The sequence below is a fragment of the Capra hircus genome, chromosome 24, assembly GCF_001704415.2.
Source record: "Capra hircus breed San Clemente chromosome 24, ASM170441v1, whole genome shotgun sequence".
NCBI lineage: Eukaryota > Metazoa > Chordata > Mammalia > Artiodactyla > Bovidae > Capra > Capra hircus.
The window spans coordinates 844,420-870,112 of record NC_030831.1 but is presented as its reverse complement, the minus strand read 5'-3'; the positions used below and the strand labels follow the sequence as shown (position 1 = coordinate 870,112).

Genomic DNA, 25,693 nt, shown 5'->3' with positions numbered 1-25,693 from the left:
ACATTTTTGGGCATCTTTGACTCAGTATCAATACTGTGTTGTCCCAGACTTGTTAACATTCTTACATTTTTTATGCTAAAAAGATTTTTATGAAATGTCTCAATGAAATTTTCTCATCTTCTAGTGAAATTGTCTCCATTTATCAGTAATAATTTTTCTTGAAAATCAAGAGATTTTAAAATCCCTCTTTTGTGCCTTTTACATACTGTCTGTGCGTTATGTCACTCTCACTACGTCATTTTTCTTGTCTGTGTTCTGCATTTGAAAATAATTATTCCAGTATTCATTCCAGAATATTCAGCATGCATCATTTCATTTCGACTCTGCACTGATATTTATCAGTCAGTTACTGTGTGTCAGGTACCAAGAAGCACTTCAGATTTATCACCTTCTGTGTTTGGTTCTCTGTGGCTATGTCACGGTAGACGTGTATCTTCAGGACTGGGTACACGGGCAGGAGTGGGTGTGTGTACTCGTCTCCTGCATAACTGGTATTTTTCCTTAGGTCACCCTGAGAGGACCTGTATGAATTCATTTCTTCATGATGTTAAACATTTAGCAGTTTTTATTACTTTGTTTGGAGATTAGGGCCTGGAAACTATGGGACATAACTTTAAAGAATACTGGCGCCTACAGAGTGCCTTCTCACGCAGATCAGCGTTTATGTGTAGATGCGGGGAGCATCCTCCGCTCCCTCTGGAGTCTGGCTTGCTCTGCAGCTTTCTTTAGTGACTGGACTCCCAGGTCCCTGGTTTTTTAAATTTCCAGTTTGGTGAGAGATACTCTCACTGTTTTTGCTTGCTATTTCTCTTTTAACTTAACTGTTTCTTCTCTTTTATAAAAGCCTATTCTTCCTTTGTTCCCGTGTTCATCTTTACCTTATTAAAATTTCTGTGTGTACACTCTCAGTTATGTCTGACTCTTTGCGACCCTCTGGCCCATAGCCTGCCAGGCTCCTCTGTCTATGGGATTCGCCAGGGAAGAATGCTGGGGTGGGTTGCCATCTCCTCCAGGGGGTCCCCCTACCCCGAGATTGGACCTGGGTCTCTTGTATCTCCTGTACTGGCAGGAGGACTCTTTTCCACCGCATCAGATGTGGCAAATAGTTTTATGTTGTTTGATTAATTTTTTTTCATTTTTTAAACGCGTAGATACCTTTTTAGTTTTTTGTAGGCAGCTCTTCTGATCTTTGTGGTTTTTACTTTAATCTTAGAAAATCTGTTCAATCCCAGTGTGCTGTAAGCAGCCATCTTAATTTCCTTACAGTGTTTCTGTGTTTTTATTTTTTTGGACTTGGAATTTTATTCCACTTGCAGTTTTATGTGTAAGGTATTATGTGGAGAAGGGATCTACCGTTTTTTCCCCTCAAATGGTCAGTAAGTTACTTTAAAACGAGTTCTTAATTTTCCTCAGATCTTTGAGAAATGTATTCGATTTGTTATGGCCCTTTTCTCTAGTTTCTGTGCTGTTCCACTGATTCATCCAAATCTCTGGGCCACATCCATACCAGTTGTAAAGGGTGTTTCATCGCAGTACACTCTAGCATCAGGAGGCCTCTCCCATCCCCTCTCCTTCCTACCCTCCACCAGGTGTTGTCATGTCTCATTTTTCTCTTGTGTTCTCTGAGAAACACGAAACACTGTGAGGTTCCTGAGGAACTTTCTCAAAGCCTTTCTGTTCCGTTTCCCCAGTGTTTCTTCTTTTATAAGGTTTTGGTTTTAGAGTTTGCTGTGTATATCACATATCTATTTCGAGTAAATTTTTGTATCAGTACCAGGTGTGGGTGGTGGTGTTCCTGGCACCATTTTTCAAGAAAGTGACCTCTTTCCCACCTCATGGCCTTATAGTTTAGTCAATAAGCAGTTGTCTTCCATGTATGTGTTTATTTCTGGACTCTCTCTTCACTGTTGATCTGTTTGTTTCTCTTTATGCTAAAACAGTGCTCTGGATTACTGTTGTTTCATAGTATTAATAATTCTGGAGCACAGCAGTGTCTGCCCTCCGGCTTTGTGTTTGCATTCTCAGAGTTGTTTTGGCTGAACTGCATCCTTTGAATTTCCATGTGACTTTTAGAATTGCTTTGTCAATTTCTATTAAAAAGTAGCCTGCTAGGATTTTAATTGCATTGAATCTGTAGGTAAAATTTTGGGGCAAATTGGCCCTTTAATAGTATTAAAGTGTTCTGATCCATGAATGAAATATACCTATTCCTTTATTTAGGTGTTTTAAAATTTCTTCCCAACAATATTTTGGGTTTTCTTCTGAATTATAAGTCTCTCTTAATATATTGGGTTGGCCAAAAAGTTCACTTGATTTTTTTCCATAAGATCTTATGAAAAATGGAATAAACTTTTGGGCCAACCTTATAACATAATATAACATAACATAATTAATATACTGTTTCCCAGCTACCCACTTTTAATCCCAGCTGCTGCTTCTAAGTCACTTCAGTCGTATCCGACTCTGTGTGACCCCAGAGACGGCTACCCACTTCATAATCTGTGCTAAATTAGGCTCCTACTTAAGATGTGAAGAAAGGTGGGGGAGAGTACCATTCCCCCCAGTAATGAGGACCAGCCAGCCAGCCTGCTGGTGCTGCGGGTGGTCGTGTGCTCAGCTGCGGTGCTCTTCGTCTCAGCTGTGTGGCCTTCCAGGGGCTCCTTATCTGTGAGCAAGTGCTTTTTAGAAAGTTACATCATTATCTCTCACTCTTACCGCGTTGCATGTGTTTTGTTGGGAAATAAGCAGTGAATACCTTTTCATTGTTATTTGTTGATGTCTGTATCTGGTTAGATGTGGCTTTTATGGTTCTGTTCTCTTTAACCCATTCTGACATTTGACCCATTTCAACTGATGATGGGTAGAATGGTTATACAGTCCTTGTCTTCTTTTAAAATGGGTTAAGTTTGGATATGCATTTGTGAAGAACAAACTAAATGTCCTTGAAGTGCACAGGATCGGAAATTTGGTAGACTGTCAGGTGTTTGAAGATTTATAGCGATGTAGCATTTTAAGCACATGTGTAGCAGTCTGTATAAAATCCTGCTGCTGCTTATACCTGCTCTAGAGGCTTCATGGGGTAGTGTTACTGTGTAAGTCAGGAGATCTGCGGAGGGATGGGTTTCAGCCAAAAGGAACAGCGAATGCAGAGAACCTGTGAGAACCAGCATGGGCATCACATAGTCGTAGGATAAAGTGCCAGACTAGAGCAGGAGCAGAGGGAGCCGAGGCGGGGGAAAGCAGAAGGCGACTGTGAGGTCAGCTGTGGAGAAGTAGCACACGCGCTGCAGATTGGGTCCTCTTCTAAGTGACTGTCAAATAACAGAGGGCTTGGGGTGAGAATGAGCGCAATGCTTTATTTTTCATCTAGTTCTATTATCATGTAAAAAAGCAGAAGGAAGGGAAAGTGGATTGGATAGTAGCACAGCATAAAATTAAATGATAAGATGGGAATTGTGTTGAGTTAAAGGACAGGGAAGCCTGGCGTGCTGTAGTCCATGGTGTCACAAAGAGGTAGACAGGACTTGGCAATTGAACAACAACAGTATACAGGAAGAATGAGCTCAGTGGTATGTCTTTACTGCCTGATGCTTAGCTATAAAAAACACAACAGTGGGAGTACAAACATGAAGCTTGAAGTAACCAACTGAAAAAAAACGAAAGTTTTTTGGCTATTAATAAACAGATGCTTACCTCTTATGAAGATATCTTAAGATTGCTTCACATGTAATTCTGAAGTACATTGTTATTTTATAATATCAATAAAAAGTAGCTTCACCTCCCTCTAGGAAAGTAACTCAGCCCTTATGTATTTATTGTATAATTGAGGAATGTGAAAAAATGTAACAGCAGAAATATAATATTTACAAAGCTTTTTGATATCCTCAAAACAAATAATTAGGAACTGATGTGGTTGAAACTCAGCTGCATTCAGAGATATTTAGGAAATACAGCTTTATAATGAGCTGAATTTAGTCTATAAGTCAAGTAATGACTGGTAACGTTAGTTTTTATAATATGAACAAATGTAATAAGAACTTACCTCTTGTTCTTTTAGCTTTCAGAATAAACTGACTGTAAAAGAAGTGAATCTTTTCTCATATGAAAACAGCAGTTTTGACAAAAATATAAAAATAGATCTACATGGCTGTTGCTGGTCCTAAAAGGGAAGATGGACAGAGGGAGGGAGAGACACGGAGGGGAGAGGGAATCGCAGGGAGCAGGGCCTGGACCAGGGCTCGTTAGCTGTCCAGCGGCGTCTCACCTTGTCCACATCAGCTTCTCGTCTCCTCTCTGTGGTGCTGACGTGACGTAGACTCTGTGTGTTAGATTTTGTAAATGGTCACGCTGCACTGGATACTATAGAGAGAAGAGTTTACAAGTGTTCACACCATTCTTTGTGTAAAGCTCTAAACCTTAGTTTTCAGTCCTGACCTGTGTCTTTGGAGCTACTAGTGGAGGGTGATCTTACGTACATTTTCCTTTCTTTGTTTTCCTGTCAGTTGTGTGCCAGTCAATGCCATTCACAGTATTAATGTAAGGATTTTACATCTCCATGTTATTCAGCTTTGTGATCAAATTAGTTTGTTTAGTGATACTTCGATCATCTGTAACTTGACTCCGACCTGAAATAATGGCAGATACGGGAAAAGCTTTCCAAATGGAGTCCTTGTCCATGTTCCAACACATCTCTTATTGGGGGGTAGTTAACTGTATTTGGGAGTTGGCTGAGAGAAATTAATTTTTAGTGACTGTCCATCTGAAATAAATTTATTTTGAAGGTATAAGTATAAATAAATATCTAGAATGTGATTTTTTCCTCCCAAAGTTATTTCTCAAGTATTATTTATCAACTGAAAGTTTAACTCTGATGTGCTATTATTTCATTGAGTTGATTATACTTCTTCTTTTTTTTAAGGTAAAGTGCAAGTTAAGAGTTCAGACATACAAGTTGGAGACCTCATCATAGTGGAAAAGGTTGATGCATTTTTAATATATTTTAGACATGTGTATACCAGTTATTAACATTTAGACTGATTGCATCTGAAGGAAATTATTTGAGACAGTTATTTTAAATCTTAACATTATTGTGTAAGATTGATATTCTGAAGGAAAAAATCTAGACTTTTGTATAGTTTTTTCTTTTGCTAACATACATTTTAGTGTGTAGTCATATTTTGTCTGAAGTAAGATGTGTTAACTGTTTATTGTTTCATTGTCAGAATTATATCTTTGACAAAAGAATTATATTAGTTAGAACCTATTTATCATGAAATATGTTTCAGTTTCTGGGGCTTCCCAGGCGGCACTAGTGGTGAAGAACCTGTCTGCCAGTGCAGGAGACATGAGAGGTGCGGCTTTGATCCCTGGGTCAGGAAGATCCCCAGGAGAAGGGCATGGCAACCCACTCCAGTTTCTTGCCTGGAAAATCCCATGGACAGAGGAGCCTGGTGGGCTCTGGTCCATAGGGCCACAAAGAGTCAGACACAACTGAAGCAACTTAGCACATGCAGTTTCAGCTTCTAGAGCTTCCTTTTACAGACAGATGTATTATACATAATTATTGGATATTCTATGGCTTAAAAAAAGGGAAATGGAAATACAGAGGATTAGAAAGGAAAAGTTTCGGTCCGTGTTGCAGGGAGCCTCAGCGGTCAGAGGCAGCTGTGGACAAGCCGCCCTACTGGAGTCCAGCTGCCTGGGCTGTTTGCCTGTGTGGAGGAGCGCCTCTGCCTGCACAGTCTTGCTGAGTAACAGTTGATGAGGGCTCGGTCTTTATTTTTAAGGCTCTTGAACAACTTTTTAAAAAATATGGCAGGTTTTCATAAGGCCTATTACAGAGGAGTGTGAGCCCTTGGTACCAGCTGACGTCCACCTGGGAACCCACCAGGGCACCCCTAGCCTGCGTCGCCCACAGGGGTGTTTAGTGAGAGGGCTCTTCCTCAAGACTGAAGTGGTCTTCATCTGGTTGCAGTAATGTGTACACAAATAATGTTGTGGGCTGTGTTTGTCTAATTTTATAGAATGGGAGAAAATTAAACATCGATTTGCAACATATTTATGTAGTGTTCAGTTATATGAGTACTATAAATTACTAACTTTTGATCCATTGTTAGATTTTGGATGGTTTTCTTTTCTGCTATTGAAGAGCGCTGTAGTGAACATCCTGGTACATATATTCTTGCAGGATTCTGTGGGCTAACTGCTGACAAGAGAGATGGCTGAGCCATATGTTAGTCATATACATTTTGATGTAATTGTTTTTAAAAAATCAACATTTATTCCCTCACAGTTTGTATGGTCAGGAATCTGGGCACAGCCTAGCTGCACCTCCTGGCTGCGGGTCTGTCCCAGGGCTGCAGTCAAGGAGTGTCAGGGTGTCAGCCTCCTGGCCATCACCTCCAAGCTCCACTGGGGCGGTCCTGAGACCAGTCTTACTCTGGGGCTGGTTGGCAGGACTTGCTGCCTTTTTGGATTCGAGGCCTCAGTTCTACCAGCTTTTGGCCTGAAGCCACCCCCGTTCCTGGGCATATGGGCCTCTCCACCGCGTAGCTCACCACTGACCTGCCAGTTGGAGGGGGAAAGAGAGAGTGTAGGTGCCAGCAAAAGGGACCGTGGTATATTAAGAAGACACAGGTCCCTACTCCTGTATTGCTCAGAGTCCTGAGGAGGGAAAAATAAAAAGTATCCAATAATTATTTTGGAGTTTCTAATATATTTATTGATGCCCATAGAACATAAAACAGTATAGAGGAATATAGGGTAATGGTCTAAAATTGAAATTAAGAACAGAATTTCATTTGCAGTAGCATCAAAGAAATAAAATACTTACAAATAAGATCATTGTTAAGAATAAATGTAACAAAAGAGGTCCAAAACTTTGAAGGCTACAAAACATTGTCAAAACACAGTAAAGAGGATCTAGATAAATGGAAGGACTTCCCATGTTCATAGATTAGAAGTATTCATACTGTTAAAATGGGGAATACTCCCAAACTGATCTACAGATTCAGTGCTGTCCTCTCAACATCCTAGCTGACTTCTTTGCAGAAATTTATGAGCTGATTCTGAAATTCATATGGAAATACCAAAGATTCAGAGTAGCCTAAACAGTTTTTAAACATATGAACAAAATTGTTCGAGTATTCACACTTCTCCATTTCAGAACTTTTTAAAAGTTAACAGTAATCAGGACACTATGGAACTGGCATAAATTAAACGTTGAGAGTCCAGAAATAAAGCCTTAATTTTGTGGTTAATTGACTTTCAACAAGGGTGCCTGGAAAATTCAGTAGGATGGAGCTGTGTTTGGGTGCGTGCTTATTTTTGACCCAGTGCTGACTGTGAGATTCTTCATTTTGTTGTGTGCAGTTATAGTTCATTCATTTTGTTGTTGCATAGTATTCTACCACTGGTGGATACTTGGGTTGTTTCCAAGTCTTCTTGTTAGGAATGATAGCTGCGAGACATCCGTGACCATGTGTTGTGGCTCACGCATGCGGACTTTGCTGCTGCATATGTACTCAGGAGTGGGCTTGTTGGCTTCAGGGGCGTGTGGATGTTTCACCTGAGTGCTTACTCCAAATGGTTTTGCAGAGTGATGGATCAAATTATACTGAGGTCAGCAGGAAGAGTTCCCATCCCTCATGTTTGCCATCACTTAGCACTGCCAACCTTTTAAAATTAACATTTCCAAATTGTATACGTAGCAAGTTGTAGTTTTAATGTGCATCTCTGTAAACTGTCAAAGGTGAACACTTTTCATATGATTTTGGATATTTCCTTTTTGGAAGCTTCCCTTGTGGTTCAGTGGTAAAGAGCCAGTGAAATTCTCTTACAATTTTTCTTCTGAGTTATCCTTTCTTATCTGTTTGCAGGCCTTCAGATATTCTAGATAGGAGTCCTTTATTAGTTTTATCTTGCAAATATCTTTTCCTTCCTAGTAGGCTTGTGGAATAGAAATTTCTAGTTTTAATGAAATCTACCTTATTAATATTTTCATTTATAATAAGTTTTTTTTAATTTGTGGTGTTGGGGGGGAAGGAGTCTTGTTTAAGAAATCGATCTTTCTACCAAAAAGTTATGAAAGTATTCTTCTGTATTATCTTTTAGGTTTTATTGTTCTGATTTTGACATTTATAATTCATTTGGAATAGGTTTTTGTGTTTCTATTGAAGTAGAGGCCTGGTATTACCTCTTCTTATCGCCCATAGGTATCTAGTTTTTTCTAGAAAGCTATTTATTTAAAAGATGTCCGCAGTGCCAACTTCCTCATAAATCTGGTGTACATGTTTGTGTGGACTGACTTCTGCATTCTCTACTTTACATTATAAAATCATCTATCTTTGTGGAATGTCATCTTGTCTTAATTATTCTATTTTAATATTTAGCTTTATTATGTTATACATTCAACTTTCCATGTTGTTAGTCATTCTTGGCATTTGCATTGCCCTCTCAATATTAGGAATGTTTTGTCTGCTGCTGCTGCTAAGTCGCTTCAGTCGTGTCCGACTCTTTGCGACCCCATAGACGGCAGCCCACCAGGCTCTGCCGTCCCTGGGATTCTCCAGGCAAGAACACTGGAGTCGGTTACCATTTCCTTCTCCAGTGCATGAAAGTGAAAAGTGAAAGTGAAGTCACTGAGTCGTGTCCAACTCTCAGCGACCCCATGGACTGCAGCCTACCAGGCTCCTCCGTCCATGGGATTTTCCAGGCAAGAGTATTGGAGTGGGGTGCCATTGCCTTCTTCAAATGTCTTATCAGGTCCCATCAAAAAAGCATGTTAAGGTTTCGATTGGGTTTGTATTGAATGTGTAGGTCAGTCTGTGGACACTTGCAATACTGCATGTCATAATGTGAGAGCATGGCGTGTTCTGTTTCTTTATTCAATTTCTTTCAGTAATCTTTTATAGTTTATAAAATCTTTTCCAGTTTTTTATTGAAAGAACTTGCCCATCTTTCATCTGTTTTATTCTAATGCTAGTTTTTTCTTATTACCACAGTGGGCATTTTTTTTTTTTAATGTACTCTCTTGATGTTTGTTACTGGAATATATGTTTTCATTTTCTGTGTCATTAATTTTGCTCTTATATTTGCTTGCATCTTTGTATGTTCTTCTGGATTCATTGGCTTTTTGTTTCTCTGCTTTCAAGCAGATACTCGGTTCCCTGTGTGTTTTTAGCCCCCTTTTCTTCTGTTTGCAGTTTAGTCATGTATACGCTCCTCTTACCGTTTTCTAACTTTGGCTGTGCTCCACATGTTTTGATATGTTGAGGTTTTATTACCAGCATTTTCTAATTTCCATTCCCCCTTCTCCTACGGGTCCCTTAGCTCTCAATAATGGCCCAAAGAAATGTTAGAAATCATTTCAGGTTAGAAATAAGAAGCACTGTTCTGCAGCATATCTTTTTTCACCAGTAACAGCTCAATTTATATTTGTTGTTGTTGCTTGCTGACTGACAAGTAATTCATTTCTTTACTGTTTGTATATAAATATTTACTTAGGTCTCAATAAATATAAATAATTCATGAAATTATATGAAGTATTCTTAGTATATTTTTCTTTAGTTTGTACAGCTTTCCCAACTAATTAATGCTAATGCTGTGTATTAGTAGTAGTACTAATTAATACCAATTATCATCAGTAATAGTGATTAAGTAAATGTATGAATAGTGAGCTTTGAGTTCTTCTGCTTTTTTGCCCTGTAAGAGTATCTCCTCAAATTTGTAGGGTTTAGTCTGCTCAGCTGTACATTCATTCATTCATTCAGCATCTACTAAGTGTTCATTTCTGATATGCTTTGTTTTGTGTTAGATGTTGGAAGAACTGTCCTCCCTTTCCACGTCATTTAGTCTGATAGAGAGTGCATAATTTTTTTTATAAGGCAGTAAACATACTATATTGTATGTATGAGTCAAAGTACAGCAGAGGCCACAGAAATGGTAATGTTTAACATTGTTCAGAAATGGACTAGTTTCAGATCATCACTAAATGCCATTTACATGATTTATTGGTGGGGAAAGAAATCTTAGAGATCTAACTAAAATATGAATTAAATTTTCATTTTTGTTATACAAATTATAAATGTCTCAGCATAGAGTTGAATTATAATATTATTTTAGTTGTTTTTAGCAGCTGTTTCTCCTTTGAAATGGCATTGTGTTCATTTATAAACTTACATACAGATAATATTTTATGTTACTCTGCAGAATCAAAGAATTCCATCGGACATGGTATTTCTTAGGACGTCAGAAAAAGCAGGTATTTTTATTTTTATTTGCATTGCTGATGATTGGTTTTTGGCAGTTTTCATATTCAAAGATAAAGTTATTCTCATAAGAATTTTTCTTCAAATGGTATTGAATTCATTAATTCATTAATTTCTAAATCACATTTAACTATGTTTAAAACAATGATTTTACTGTATAATATGTTGGTTTAAAAAATATAATCCTATCAGAATCTGTTTGTCAAGTGAATATTTTCATGCAAATCCATTTTGATATCTAAATAATTAATGATGTTGCTCAAATTTTGATTGCTGTTCTACATTTACAGTTTTATTCCTCATTTAGCAAACATTCATTTAGCACTTACCATGTGCCAGGCACTACTTGTTGCTTAGGACACAAAAGGGAGTGAAACCAAGTTGCTCTCTTCAAAGAGTTCATGATCTATTCATTTATGGAAGTATACATGTTGACAACAGCAATACTCTGATTGTATATAAATGTTAAAAGACGTGGGGGTGATGGGAGGGAGCAGACAGTTTGTCTGGGTAAGTTGAAGTGAGCTTCACCGTAAAAATGATATTTATATGACCTGAGCTTTAAACAAGAAGAAGTTGCTAAAGTGGTAATGAAAAGGAAGCTTCTTATGGTCAGAGAGAAAAACTGTTAATTGGAAATCAGGAAGCTTAAACTCTAGTCTGCTTTGACTAGTTTCTAATTATATGACCTATCCGTGTGGTCATACACTTTAATCATCTCTAAAATGATGGGAGGTTTGTCAGGTAATATCCAAAGTTCCTTCTGCCTAATGTTTCTGACTTTGTTGAATAAATGAATATTATTTTTATAGGAAGCTCAACATGTTATTTTTGTTCTGGAAACTCAGTATATGTGTTGTTTGTAGCATGAATTCTATAAAGGACACAGTTAAAAATTTAGAGTTGTTGGTTTAGTTTTTTCTCCATTTATAAACAGTATTTTTTTTCAAGGACATTTTAAGTCATCATAAGGAAGATGTTTTCTCTTTTCACCAATTGTAGTTAACGATTATTTACATCCTAAGAGGCATGCGTGCTAAGTTGCTTCAGTCCTGTCCGACTCTGTGCGACCCCATGGAGTATAACCTGCCAGGCTTGTCTCTCCATGGAATTCTTCAGGCAAGAATACTGGACTGGGTTGCCATGCCCTCCTCCAGGGGAATCTTCCCGACCCAGAGATCCAACCTCTATCTCTTAAGTCTCCTCCATTGGCAAGCAGGTTTATTACCACTAGAGCCACCTAGGGCTAGATATAAATTTACTTTCAGTTCAGTTCAGTTCAGTTCTTCCCTTGTAACTCAGCTGGTAAAGAATCCGCCTGCAATGCAGGAGACCTGGGTTCGATCCTGGGTTGGGAAGATCCCCTGGAGAAGGGAAAGGCTACCCACTCCAGTATTCTGGGCTGGAGAATCCCATGGACTGTATAGTCCATTGGGTCACAAAGAGTCAGACACAACTGAGCAACTTTCACTTCACAGTTCAGTTCATCGCTCAGTCGTGTCTGACTCTCTGCGACCCTACAGACTGGAGCACGCCAGGCTTCCCTGTCTATCACCAACTCCTGGAGCTTACTCAAATTCATGTCCACCAAGTCAGTGATGCCATCCAACCATCTCATCCTCTGTCGTCCCCTTCTCCTCCTGCCTTCAATCTTTCCCAGCATCAGGATCTTTTTCCAGTGAGTCAGTTCTTCCCATCACGTGGCCACAGTATTGAAGTTTCACCTTCAGCATCAGTCTTTCCAATGAATATTCAAGACTGATTACCTCTAGGATTGACTGGTTGGATCTCCTTGCAGTCCAAGGGACTCTCAAGAGTCTTCTCCAATGCCACAGTTCAAAAACATCAATTCTTTGACACTCAGCTTTCTTTATAGTCCAACACTCACATCCATACATGACTACTAGAAAAGCCATAGCTTTGACTAGATGGACCTTTGTTGGCAAAGTAATGTCTCTGCTTTTTAATACGCTGTCTAGGTTGGTCATAACTTTTCTTCCAAGGAGCAAGTGTCTTTTAATTCTGTGGCTGTAGTCACCATCTGCAGTGATTTTGGAACCCCAAGTCTCTCACTGTTTCCACTGTTTCTCCATCTGTTTGCCATGAATTGATGGGACTGAATGCCATGATTTTAGTTTTCTAAATGTTGAGTTTTAAGCCAGCTTTTTCACTCTCCTCTTTCACTTTCATCAAGAGGCTCTTTAGTTCTTCACTTTCTGTCATAAGGGTGGTGTCATCTACATACCTGAGGTTATTGATATTTCTCCTGGCAATCTTGATTCCAGTTTGTGCTTCTTCCTGCCCAGCATTTCTCGTGATGTACTCTGTATAGAAGTTAAATAAGCAGGGTGACAGTATACAGCCTTGGCGTACTCCTCTGCAGATTTGGAACCAGTCTGTTCCATTTCTAGTTGTAACCATTGCTTCCTGACCCACATGCAGATTTCTCAGGAGGCAGGTCAGGTAGTCTGGTATTCTCATCTCTTTAAGAATTTTCCATAGTTTGTTTGATCCACACAGTCAAAGGCTTTGGTGCAGTCAGTCAAGTAGAAGTAGATGTTTTTCTGGAACTCTCTTACTTTTTCGATGATCCAGTGGATGTTGGCAATTTGATCTCTGGTTCCTCTGCCTTTTCTAAAACCAGCTTGAACATCTAGAAGTCCACGGTTCACATACTGTTGAAGCCTGGCTTGGAGAATTTTGAACATTACTTTGCTGGCATGTGAGATGAGTGCAATTGTGCGGTAGTTTGAACATTCTTTCGCTTTGCCTTTCTTTGGGATTGGAATGAAAAGTGACCTTTTCCAGTCCTGTGGCCACTGCTGAGTTTTCCAAATTTGCTGGCATATTGAGTGCAGCACTTTGACAGCATCATCTTTTAGGATTTGGAATAGCTCAACTGGAATTCCATCACCTCCTCTAGCTTTGTTCATAGTGATGCTTCCTAAGGCCCACTTGACTTCTCACTTTAGGATGTCTGGCTCTAGGTGAGTGATCACACCATCATGGTTATCTGGGTCATGAAGATCTTTTTTGTATAATTCTTGTGTGTATTCTTGCCACCTCTTCTTAATATCTTCTGCTTCTGTTAGGTCCAGACCATTTCTGTCCTTTATTGAGCCCATCTTTGCTTGAAATGTTCCCTTTACCTAAATTCACTTTATTGTGTGCTGTTTAATGGGCAGTTTCTTTCTCCTGTGGGACAGAGGCTGGAGAACTACTCTTCCAGTCCCTTCCCGTTTCCTGTCGAGTTAGACGAAGCCGTGCCCTGAGCTGGCAGGCGGAGGGTGGCTGGATGCTGCGTGCTCCGCTTTCAGCCCTGGCTCTCCCTGCACTGGCTCTGTCTCCATGACTGCTCTCACCTTGGGAGCTGCCTGCTGAAGATGGCAGAGCTTCCCTCAGCTTAAGTTCCTAAATGACCGTGTGTAACAGTCCTGTCCCCCTCCATCACCTAGTGAACTCTGAATGACAGAGACTGTTAACTAGTAGAGTTGGAAGGTCTATCTTTTACGGATAGAGTAGTGTTCCCTTAGCACCTGCAGAGCTGTGACAGGCAGTCAAAACTCTGCCTTTGCCTTCATGTCTTGCTTGTACAGACCTTCAGGTTCCACCAGGCTTAGAAATTTGGGCCTTTCCGGTTTTCAAGGGGATGTGTGTATCCTTGCACTGGCAGGTGGCCTTCTAGACTCTTGGGAACGTGGTAGAGCTCTTACCCCTTGTCATCTGATTTTCCAGCTTTTCTTCTAAATTTTGTGGTCAGCTTGTTGTTTACCGCAGCTTTGCTACCACGCAAGGAAGCTGCGATAGTGAACAATTGCCACTGATTTCTTCTGACAGAGATTCCAGGAGAAACACCATTCTCCATGACTCAACTGTGGGCTGGGTCAAAGCCAGACAGACCCTACCTAGTCAGGTGATTATAGCTTTCTGGGCTTGGGGTTTGGCGCGTCCCAGCCCTCATTTGTTCCCCTCAGTGTCTACCAGGCCACTGGTTTCCTCAGCTCTGTGAAGTTTGATTTGGGGGCAGAATACTGGAAAAGGGCCACATCAGACCACATAGGTCGCTTAGAACTAGATTTAGCCCCATTTCTTGAAGAAACGCACGTGGGATTGTTACAAGTCTGATTATTTTCCAGAGTTTTGAAAAAAATTGCTTTTGACACCTTTTGCTAATGTTCTCATTACAGTTATGGAGGAATGGGTTTACAGAGATTTTTACACTGCCATCTCTCCTTATTTATGATTTGCTTATCTTTGTTTGTAAATGTATTCAGTATAATGAATAACAAAATGTGTGTATTTGGGAGGTGCTTTTATATTTTATTGCCTTTGTAGTGATTATGGTAGATATATATGTAAGAATATTATACTTAATGTGAAAATGGCTATAGGTAATTAACTTAAAAGAATATATTATGCAGATTATGTTAGGAGATTAAATGTGAACAATATCCATCACTTTAAAGCTGGAAGATTATTAGAAAAGTCCATTTTTCAGAGCAAGAATCTGAAGGCTAGAATACAAATTCTTCGCCAAAGTTTTAGAAATCGTAATTCAGCCACTGTATAATTGTTATGGCATGACATGGTAAGATAGCGAGGCAAATAGAATATTAGAACATTAGACAAATGATATAGTCTATTGTGCTGACTTCAGATAAATAGAATTGTATCCAAATTGATTATGTTCTAAAAATGTCTCCTTTTTCTCGGATTTTGCTTTGTATTCTATGTTGTAGGGACAGTTTCTCTCTATAGGGTAATGATGTTTAATATTTTGGAGGACATAGATCTTTTAGAGACTCTTAAGGATTATCACTTTGTTCCTGAAAAAAATGTGCATAATACACATGTATGCTGATTTTTCTGTTATTTCAGATATTCCTAGAAGATTATTAATGACCCAAGTTTAAGATCATGCTGTCATCTGTTCTAACCTATAGTTATATGTCTCAGGTTTAGGATTTTTTTATGTCAAGTTTTAATTGTTAAAACAGTTACTAATACTTATATGGAGATATTAACATGTCAGATTCCTGTTTCATGATATTTTTCTTCTCTTTATAAAATGACTGCATAGCTTCTAGCTATGTAAAATTTGTGTCATAATATTACTTTGATTAAAGATTTATTTTTAGAAATTCTATTTCTGTGACTACATAATTATTTAAGTTTTTAAATTAAAGTGTAATTTTTAAAAGTACACATTCAGAGTTTTTTGTGTATCTGCTAACACTATAAATATTATTTTATTATTTTTTAGTTTTAGCTCAGGAAGCCCTGATAATACATTGTCTATTATAATAAGAATCTTTAACCCTAGGCAATATAAAAGTCTTAAATCTGTGCAGCATGTTCAAGTTTGGACAATAGCCACTGGGCGTTTGTCAGTACAGCTCAGCGAGTCTCTTGGTGGCATCATATTGACTGTGTATTAATACAGGGTATTCTGTCGGGCTGTCAGTTGATTGTTTAGAATGTAAATGAAGCTGTTGATGGATCTGGTGACTGATGGCTTAAATTCCAATTAATCAATTGCTTCATCAGTTTCTTAATTCAGATCAAATATCTCCTGAATGCACACAATTCTTCTAGTGGTATTAAGAGAAATTAATGCTTTAGAACTAATTTTCATCAATCTCTTATAAATGCCAATATCTTTTTCACTTGTCTCCTAAGTGATGACATCATTGTTTAAGTGTTCGGGACATACCACAAGAGTTCAGCTGTCACTTGTTAGTGGGCGAGGGGTAGACAAACGCCACTGTACTCCTCTGCATGCTCTGTCTGGTACTATTCATCTCACCACTAGCTTAAAAATTTCATACAGAGTCATTAAGTTATATAAATGATTTAGAAATTAAGTTTAATGGCAAACGATCTGGTATTACATATGCAAAGTCAATGTCTATTTTTCTTTTGTTGGGCACATACTGTAGCCTGTCTCTTTCAGAGCCATTGGATGTGTGAGCTGTTGCAGGCAGGCTGCTAATATTACAGGGTAACTTATTAAAACTTATGACAGATTCGTGTGCCCTGTCTCTGAGGGTCCCATCAATTACTTTATCACCAGCTGTCCTAGGCGACACATACATGAGTTAATCTTCATTTGATTATCATTAAACCTGTCCTTTGCTGTCAACTCTTGTCAATTATACCAAATAAAATCAAGTATTCATAAGAAGTCAGTAATAGGATATAAGCAGACCAATTTAATAATTCATTTTTACTGAGCCTTAAGTGGCATCGGTTTATAGCTTGTGCTTGCTGTTAAAAAATTACTAGACATAGTTCGTGTAAGACAAGTTGACCATATTTATGATTTTTCTACAGTTCATTTTCTCTCTTTAAATCATATCAGTTACTCTGAGACTAGAAATGTTAACTTGTTCATCTGCCCAGTTGTGTCCAATTCTTTGTGACCCCATGGAATGTAGCATGCCTCCCTGTCCCTGTTAACTGTACTGGAAGATAAATGATATGTCAGTTTCCTCTACAATTTTAAGAATAGTGTAATTATTTAACATGAGGCATATCCTTTTACTTTGAAGAAGAGCATGTATATTGTTTTAGTGTTTGTTAAGTTTACAGATATCTAGGTAAGATATATAAACACAAAATATGGGAAATTTAAGAGGCTTTAGAGAGTCTCTAGTCTCATTTTATATGTTAGAAAGCAAACCTTTAGTGCAGAGCCATTGGCATCGACATCTCAAAGTATGTGTCAGACAGAATCTAGAATCCACTCCCTTTTAAGTTGTTTGTGTACTTTATGAAGTACATACACAGATGTATACAAACATGCATATATTTAAGAGGAAAAAAGCAATCTTGAGAAAAAAGTTTAAGTGTAAAATAATATGTACTGCAAATTTCCTTGAACTCCTTTTTAGCTGTAACCAGTTACTCTCCTTATCATAAATCTGTTGACAAATAATGCGTAACAAAATCTGTTTCCCTGTGAACTTTATTGGGAACAGATCTTGCTTAAGTCCATGCATGAGGGCAGTGCTGAAAACACTGGGGAGTTTGGTGGCCGGTAGTTCAGAGAACAAATCTGTGATGCACTCCAGCAAGGGACACAGCAGCCCTGCCAGAAACTTCCCTGCCAGACTCCGGGGGAGAGTCAGCCAGTCGGGGCCACACAGCCCCCCACCCGTCTGTGTGTGCAGACACTGGGCTACTCTATGCAGTGGGAGTGGGACTCGAGGCAGATTGGAAAGGCTTCTGGGAAACAGACAGGCTCACCCGTGCTGGCCCGGGGCCTGAGCACAGTCTCTAGATTCCCCGCCCTGTTCCCAGGGCAGTTCCTGCGAAGCTGACCTTCAAAACAGAATCACATGCATGCCCATCAGCCTAGACATCAGTGTGTCTGTCCAGGGCTGTGGTCCCAGGCTCAGGCAGAGAACCTCCAAGCTGCTGGTCCCTGACCAACTGTGGGGCCAAAGTAGGACTGTCCTGAATTGCGAGAGTTCCCCATGAGCCATACACATTCACTGATAAAGGGTGAAGAATCTGACCGACTAAGCACATTCAGGCACTATTTTTTTTTTAAACCAGTAAGAGGTTTATGCAGAGCCTAGAAAGCCAGGAAATACTCTGAGCAAGGATATCAGAGGAGGGTACTGCGGGGGAGCAAGATTGCACAAAGTTGTCAGCCAGGTCTTTAAAAATAAACCATTGACTAAACAACCAGCATCCAAACTAAATTCCTGGTTTGTGTAATGTGGTTCAAGCTGTTAGATAAATGAGCTGTGATGAGGTCTGTGTTGGTGTATGGCACTGGGGTCTGGAATCACATGGACCCGATGATGGCGTGGAGCTGTGCTTCCTGGTAAGACTGTGGGGCAGGTCTCCTCTGAGCCTGCACAGAGGCAGTCACCTGCCTCCTCTCTCTGGGACATCAGATGTTATATGTGGGCCAGGACTGTCACTTAGTTGTTGTTCAGACTCAAAAGTCATATCTGACTCTTTGCGACCCCATGGACTGCAGCATGCCAGGCTCCCCTGTCCTTCACTATCTAGTAGGTGCTCGGTAAATAGTAATAGCCTTCATTTTTGATGAGAAGTGACACCCTATTATGAATACGTATATAACTCTACATTTTTTGAGGAGCCAAATCCAAAATAGTTTCTAGCTGAAAATGTAGACTCCATAACTACTGCTTCCTTAATTTGGAGTTTTATGTTCAGTTCAGTTCAGTTCAGTTCAGTCGCTCAGTCGTGTCCAACTCTTTGCAACCCCATGAATCACAGCACGCCAGGCCTCCCTGTCCATCACCAACTCCCATGTTCACTCAGACTCATGTCCATCGAGTCCGTGATGCCATCCAGCCATCTCATCCTCTGTCGTCCCCTTCTCCTACTGCCCCCAATCCCTCCCAGCATCAAAGTCTTTTCCAGTGAGTCAACTCTTCACATGAGGTGGCCAAAGTACTGGAGCTTCAGCTTTAGCATCATTCCTTCCAAAGAAATCCCAGGGCTGATCTCCTTCAGAGTGGACTGGTTGGATCTCCTTGCAGTCCAAGGGACTCTCAAGAGTCTTCTCCAACACCACAGTTCAAAAGCATCAATTCTTCGGCGCTCAGCCTTCTTCACAGTCCAACTCTCACATCCACACATGACCGCAGGAAAAACCATAGCCTTGACTAGACGGACCTTAGTCGGCAAAGTAATGTCTCTGCTTTTGAATATGCTATCTATGTTGGTCATCACTTTTCTTCCAAGGAGTAAGCGTCTGTTAATTTCACGGCTGCAATCACCATCTGCAGTGATTCTGGAGCCCAAAAAAATAAAGTCTGACACTGTTTCCACTGTTTCCCCATCTACTTCCCATGAAGTGATAGGACCGGATGCCATGATCTTCATTTTCTGAATGTTGAGCTTTAAGCCAACTTTTTCACTCTCCTCTTGCGCTTTCATCAAGAGGCTTTCTAGTTCCTCTTCACTTTCTGCCAGAAGGGTGGTGTCCTCTGCATATCTGAGGTTATTGATATTTCTCCCAGCAATCTTGATTCCAGCTTGTGCTTCTTCCAGTCCAGCATTTCTCATGATGTACTCTGCATATAAGTTAAATAAGCAGGGTGACAATATACAGCCTTGGCATTACTCCTTTTCCTATTTGGAACCAGTCTGTTATTCCATGTCCATTTCTAACTGTTGTTTCCTGACCTGCATACAGATTTCTCATCATAATCTTTGAAAGCCCTACTCGGAGAGAGCCGGGCCAGAGAAGTGTGCTTGTGTTGAATCCCTCCAGTGTCCCTTACTGCTCTGCCTGCTACTTTGTCCCAGGCCTCATCCTTCCTGCCCTGGCCCACTGTTGGTATCTTTTATTCTGGCCCTTTGGCCCTTGAGGTTCAAAATTTTCTAAGGAGACTTTTGGGGGCTTGGGGGAGTCACACTGCATATCTTGTGGGACCTTAGTTCCCCAGCCAGGGATTGAACATGGGGCCTGTGGCAATGAGAGCCCAGCATCCTAATCACTAGGTGACCAGAGGACCCCCATGCCCAGAAGACTTGAACACTTGATACATGCTACTGTGGGTCTTCTTTTCCTTGAGTGTATATCATGGTCATTTTCCAGCTGAATCCTTCTCCCTTCGGGCCTCTCACAGAAGTCCTCCACCCCATTTCCGGTATAAGGCTCTAAAAAGCCGCTCCAAATGACCAAGTTTTATTTTAGAACTTTATGGCTGGGCTACTTGTATGGCCAGTGGCATGCATACTCTGTGCTTCTCCCAGCACATTTTTTTTCTTTAATTTTATTTTGTTGTCTATCTAATTATTAAACCATAACCTTATTAAGATCAGTAGGAACTGTAGTACCTGGGATAATGCTTTCAGTACGGTGGTGTTCAGTGGATGTTGGGTACACACCTAAGACCAGTGTGGTGTATCAGCGTATAATAATGTGAAGCAAGGCCAAGCCACATGAGTTAACTCAGAAGTTGACAGTGCTGCCTTTCTTTCCTAAGTTCTTACTGAACAGTCCTAGACATTTCCTATAAAATCTTCATTAGGTCTTCATTTATTTTTTGAAAGATGTTGAGTCAGTTCAGTTCAGTCACTCAGTCGTGTCTGACTCTTTGCTGCCCCATGAGTCACAGCACGCCAGGCCTCCCTGTCCATCACCAACTCCCGGAGTTCACTCAGACTCACGTCCATCGAGTCAGTGATGCCATCCAGCCATCTCATCCTCTGTTGTCCCCTTCTCCTCCTGCCCCCAATCCCTCCCAGCATCAAAGTCTTTTCCAATGAGTCAACTCTTCGCATGAGGTGACCAAAGTACTGGAGTTTCAGCTTTAGCATCATTCCTTCCAAAGAAATCCCAGGGCTGATCTCCTTCAGAATGGACTGGTTGGATCTCCTTGCAGTCCAAGGGACTCTCAAGAGTCTTCTCCAACACCACAGTTCAAAACCATCAATTCTCGGGCGTTCATCTTTCTTCACAGTCCAACTCTCACATCCACACATGACCGCAGGAAAAACCATAGCCTTGACTAGACGGACCTTAGTCGGCAAAGTAATGTCTCTGCTTTTGAATATGCTATCTATGTTGGTCATAACTTTTCTTCCAAGGAGTAAACGTCTTTTAATTTCATGGCTGCAGTCACCATCTGCAGTGATTTTGGAGCCCCCCAAAATAAAAGTCTGACACTGATAGGAGCTATTTATTTCCAGATAGCATGCAAACCTTTTATTTAATGCTTCTGTTTTGCTGAAGAGATCACTATTGAAAGCTGACCTGGCATATGGCAGTCTCTTCCTCTAGATAAAAGGGAAAAGGCCATGAGATAACTTATTGATGAAATTAGCTACTGAAGTGGAGAGGATGTGTAGTCAGCCAATAGTTGTCATAGCTTGAGCTCTGTTAAAGGAACATGTATGCAATGAGCCGTTCACCAGAGCTGCACTGTGCTGAGCTGTGCTGGTCAATAGTATAATTCTACATAAAATTGATGGATAGGAGCAAACACTGCTAGACAGGGGAAGGAGGGGCTCAGAAATATAAATATGAAAAAAGTACAGTGAAAAATAACCTCCATTTTTGCAGGTGTTCCAATATAAATTTAGATGTAGGTTACTATAGTCCAGCTTCAGTTATTTGCAGTTTTCCTATCCTGCAGAGAACAAACGTATGTGTAACATTTTTGGTTTATATTTTCTACAATAATCTGAATATGTTTCTTCAAGGTTTTTAAAAACTTTGTAGTTTGTTCTTAGGTTCACAGAACAGTGAGAAGGAGGTACAGAGGTTTCCAGTATACTCCCTGCCGCCACACATGGGTAGCTTCCCTCATTATCAGCATCCCCACCAGACGGGCCATTTGTTACAATTGGCAGACTCAAACTGGCACATCACCATCACCAAGCTTCCATCATTTGCATTAAGATTCCCTCTTCGTGTAGTACATTCTGTGGGTTTTGGCAAATGTATAATGACACCCATCCGTCATTGTATATAGTATCATACAGAGTATTTTCACTGACTAGAATCTTCTGTGCTCTGGCTGTTTGCCTCTGCCCCTACTCCATCCTGGGGAACCACTGATCTTTTCAGTGTTTCCATAGTTTTTTCTTTTCCAGAATGTCATGTAATTGGAATCACATAGTATGCAGCCTTTTGAGATTCGTTTCTTTCACTGAGAAACATTTAAAGTTCCTCCATATCTTTTCATGACTTGATAGCTCATTTTATTGTATTGCTGAATTATTCTCCATTATCACATTTACCACAGTGATCCATTCACTCACCCAAGGATGTCTTGGTTGTTTCCAAGTTTTGGCAGTTGTGAATAAAGCTGGTATAAAATCTGCATGCAGGATATCGTGGGACATAAGTTCCTCAGCTCTTTTGGATAAATGTCAGGAAGTGCGGTTGCTGGATTGTATGGTAAAATTATGTTTAGCTTTGTGAAAAAACACGAAACTGTCTTCTGAAGTGGCTGCACCATTTTGCATTCCCAGTAACCATGAAAGAGAGTTCATGTTGCTCTGAGTCCCCCAGCACTTGGTGCTGTCAGTGTTCTAGAGTCTGGCCGTTCTGATAGGTGTTGAGTGGTGTCTCCTTGTTGTTTTCCCTTTCATTTCCCTTTTGTGATGTGGAGCATCTTTCCATGTGCTTCTTTGCCACCGCTATGCCTTCCTACGGAGAAGGCAATGGTTCCCCACTCCAGTACTCTTGCCTGGAAAACCCCATGGACGGAGGAGCCTGGTGGGCTGCAGTCCGTGGGATTGCAAAGAGTCAGACACGACTGAGCGACTTCACTTTCACTTTTCACTTTCATGCATTGGAGAAGGAAATAGCAACCCACTCCATTGTTCTTGCCTGGAGAATCCCAGGGGCAGGGGAGCCTGGTGGGCTGCCGTCTATGGGGTCTCACAGAGTCGGACACGACTGAAGCAACTTAGCAGCAGCATACCTTTCTAAAATAAAGCACTAATTAATACTAAACCTTAATAGTCAAGAACACCAAACAGGAGATAATTACCTAAACAGTTAAAGAGCTCTGTCTTTTCAGCAAACTCATTTTGTGAGTCAAATAAGTAGACTTACAAGGATTTTCCATGGGAAAAATGGGAATCTCTAGATACATCATTTGTGTATCACCACTGTACGATGAATTGTGGCTTTAAGGTACCCATAACTCAGGAATTTTTCTTCTCTTATTCCAAGGTTCATGTTTTATTCGAACTGATCAACTCGATGGTGAAACTGACTGGAAGCTGAAAGTGGCGGTGAGCTGCACACAGAGGCTGCCCGCTCTGGGGGTGAGCGTTGCTGTCGTTGCTCCATCAGTTACTGTATGGTCATTCCTGTGCACTTACGTACCAGCTAACTTCATTAATGCATTGATAATGTAAAGAATAATTTCACTACTAAACTCATCGAAAATTATGCCGACATAATTTCTGTGATGTCTTAGCACATACCCTGTTTGAGGTGTAGTTTTGAATGTTCTGAGCTTGGCTCAGGTTTTCCTTCTTTTCTTTCCCTTTCCTTGTTTCTATTTTTAATCCTGTTATTTGAGTAATCTTTGAAATCGAGACTCCTGGTGGGGGTTAGATGAGTCCGTTTTTGGTAACTAACTGACTCCCAGAAGGCCGTTAAGATGCTGCTTTGGGATAATTCAGGGGGGCATCCCCAGCCCTGAACCCAGCCCATCCACTTCAGCTTTTCCCTCTGAGAGGGGAAAGTCCTCCCTGGGGAGGAGGAGGTACAGTGTCCCTGTGTCTGTCAGCTCGTGAGGAGGAGAAAGACAGCTGCAGACTTCCAGCTGGGCCTCTGCTGCCTGGGGATGGACAGGATAGAGGGCACCATGCTTGTGGATTTCAGCGTGTTCCATGGTCTCTGAAAGTCCGTCTCACATGTGCTCAGGATCTCTGAAACTGCTACACATCTTTTTTTTTTCTTTAAGCAAAATCACAGCTGTGGCCGTTCGGTGTTGTTTTGTGTTGTATGTGCTATTTATTTGAATGAGAGCAGCTTTATCTTAACATGATTTGCTGATAGTCATTGGAGAGTAAAGAAAGACTGAGATTGTCTTAAGAGTGACCTTGAAGCCAAGCAGTTGTTTCAGGGAAGGGGATTGAATCCTCTGGGTTTGCTCACTGTCCTGAGATGGGCTGGCTTTGATGGAAGTAGGGACAGCTCATGGTTCACAGTTAATTCTGTGAATCACCGGGGACTCCCTCATTCTTGTATGTATCGCACTTTGGGGAAACTAAATCTGTGTGACACATGTCAGCCTTGGCAGGGTTTTGATTCCTTAGGTGCTTTCCATCAGCTATACTTTCGGTAGTACCTGCATTGAAATTCCTTCCTTCCTTAGAGTTTGTTGGGTTTCTTGGGTCTGTGGGCTCATGGTTTTCTTCTCTTTCCGTCCTCCTTTCTGCCCAGACTCCTCTCCCTGGGACACGGGTGACAAGTGTGTTAGACTCAACGTTCCTCCCCGTGTCGAGCTTCTGATGCTCACTTCCCAGGGAATTGCCATGTTGCTCGGTTTTTAAATTCACCAATGTCTAGTTTTCTGTTAAAGATCTTGGAGAAGGAAATGGCAACCACTCCAGTGTTCTTGCCTGGAGAATCCCAGGGACAGGAGGAGCCTGGTGGGCTGCCGTCTATGGGGTCGCAGAGTCGGACATGATTGAAGCGACTTAGCAGCAGCAGCAACAAATTATTTTATTCCAAATACTGTATTTTTAATCTCTGGAACCAGGTACCATGTGGTCACCAGTTTTTGTTATTGTTTAAGTCCTCTTCTCTCTAATGTGTTCATAGTTTCATTTAACTCTTTCAGCAGTTTGTGATACTTATTTTTTGTTTATTAATTCCGTTGTCTCTGTTATTTCTGAGTATGTTTCTTTTTAAAGAATTTTTCTCCTTGTTACAGGTCACACTTTCCTGCTTCCTTGCATTGCTGATAACTTCTAATTGGGTGCTGAATAATGTAAATACTATGTTTTTCTCTTACTTCGCAACCTACTGATCTTCCTTTTCTTAGTTCCATAACTTGTGGATAAACTTGACCTTTCCAAGACTTGTTCTTAAGCTTTGTTGGGGAGGCCTGGCATCCCCTTTATCATGATGCTAATGTAACCCGACCCCAGGGTCTGCGCCTCCTGGGGTAACCTTGGGCATCCCAGGCTGTTCTGAGGTACTTCTAACTCTGGCCACTCAGACTGTGTCTCTCCCCAACTTTGTGTCGTCCCTCGGGCTGGGCAGGAGGCTCCTGGTCACACTCTGCTATCACTTCCCTCTAGCCATCACTTCCCTCGTCCTCCTCAGTCCGACGGGGGAGCAAACTCAGGACCAGGCCAGCTGTGGCCCATCCTTCCCTCCCACTCCCTCTGTGCCGGTGCCTGCCAGCCCCCGCCGGTCCCTGGGCTCTACCCCCCGCTCGGCAGCCTGGCACCGGATGCAGCACCTCCCCTGGGCAGGAGGCTGGCCTCCCTGGGGCTTGCAGCTGCATTCTCGTCTCCCGAGGGTCCTAGTCCTGCGACTCTACCAGGAACACTGTGTCCTGTGTCTGAAAACAGCTGACTCACGTGATTGGTTCATCTTGCAGTGGGACGGCAAGTCCCACACCAGTTGCAGTGACACAGCTTGTAGAGGTTTGATTAATTCTTAGTGAGAAATATGTGTCTTGTGGGCTAACTGAGCTCCATGACATTTAAAATTAAAAGGTGGTCCATCAAGCATAAAGTTTTAACAAGTCCAGAGAATGGGCCTTTGCTATTGGAGGGTTTGCTTACTTCAGGAACATACCTGCCAGGAGGACGGGGCACACCCCAGCCATGTCTCCTCTGTCCTGGAAGGCACTTCATACCCTTGTTCTCAACTACACAGCTTCCTTCACAAACACGTGAGTGAAGCTGTGCACATTTTTCCTGTTAGGCGTTCAGCAGTATGTTTGGGGGTT

The 25,693-nt window shown here is 41.0% G+C and overlaps 1 protein-coding gene across 4 annotated transcripts in view; it reads left to right on the top strand.

The window, feature by feature from the left end:
• ATP9B (ATPase phospholipid transporting 9B (putative)) overlaps positions 1 to 25,693 on the top strand; it is a 154,051-nt gene that overhangs the window by 38,286 nt on the left and 90,072 nt on the right. For 3 of the 4 annotated variants that reach the window (XM_018039527.1, XM_018039528.1, XM_018039530.1), the window contains exons 6-8: positions 4,919 to 4,977; positions 10,210 to 10,261; positions 22,948 to 23,042. In XM_018039527.1, coding sequence (XP_017895016.1) covers positions 4,919 to 4,977; positions 10,210 to 10,261; positions 22,948 to 23,042 — 206 coding nt within the window. The remainder of the gene's footprint in view (positions 1 to 4,918; positions 4,978 to 10,209; positions 10,262 to 22,947; positions 23,043 to 25,693) is intronic. The other variant, XM_018039529.1, reaches the window with a different exon arrangement.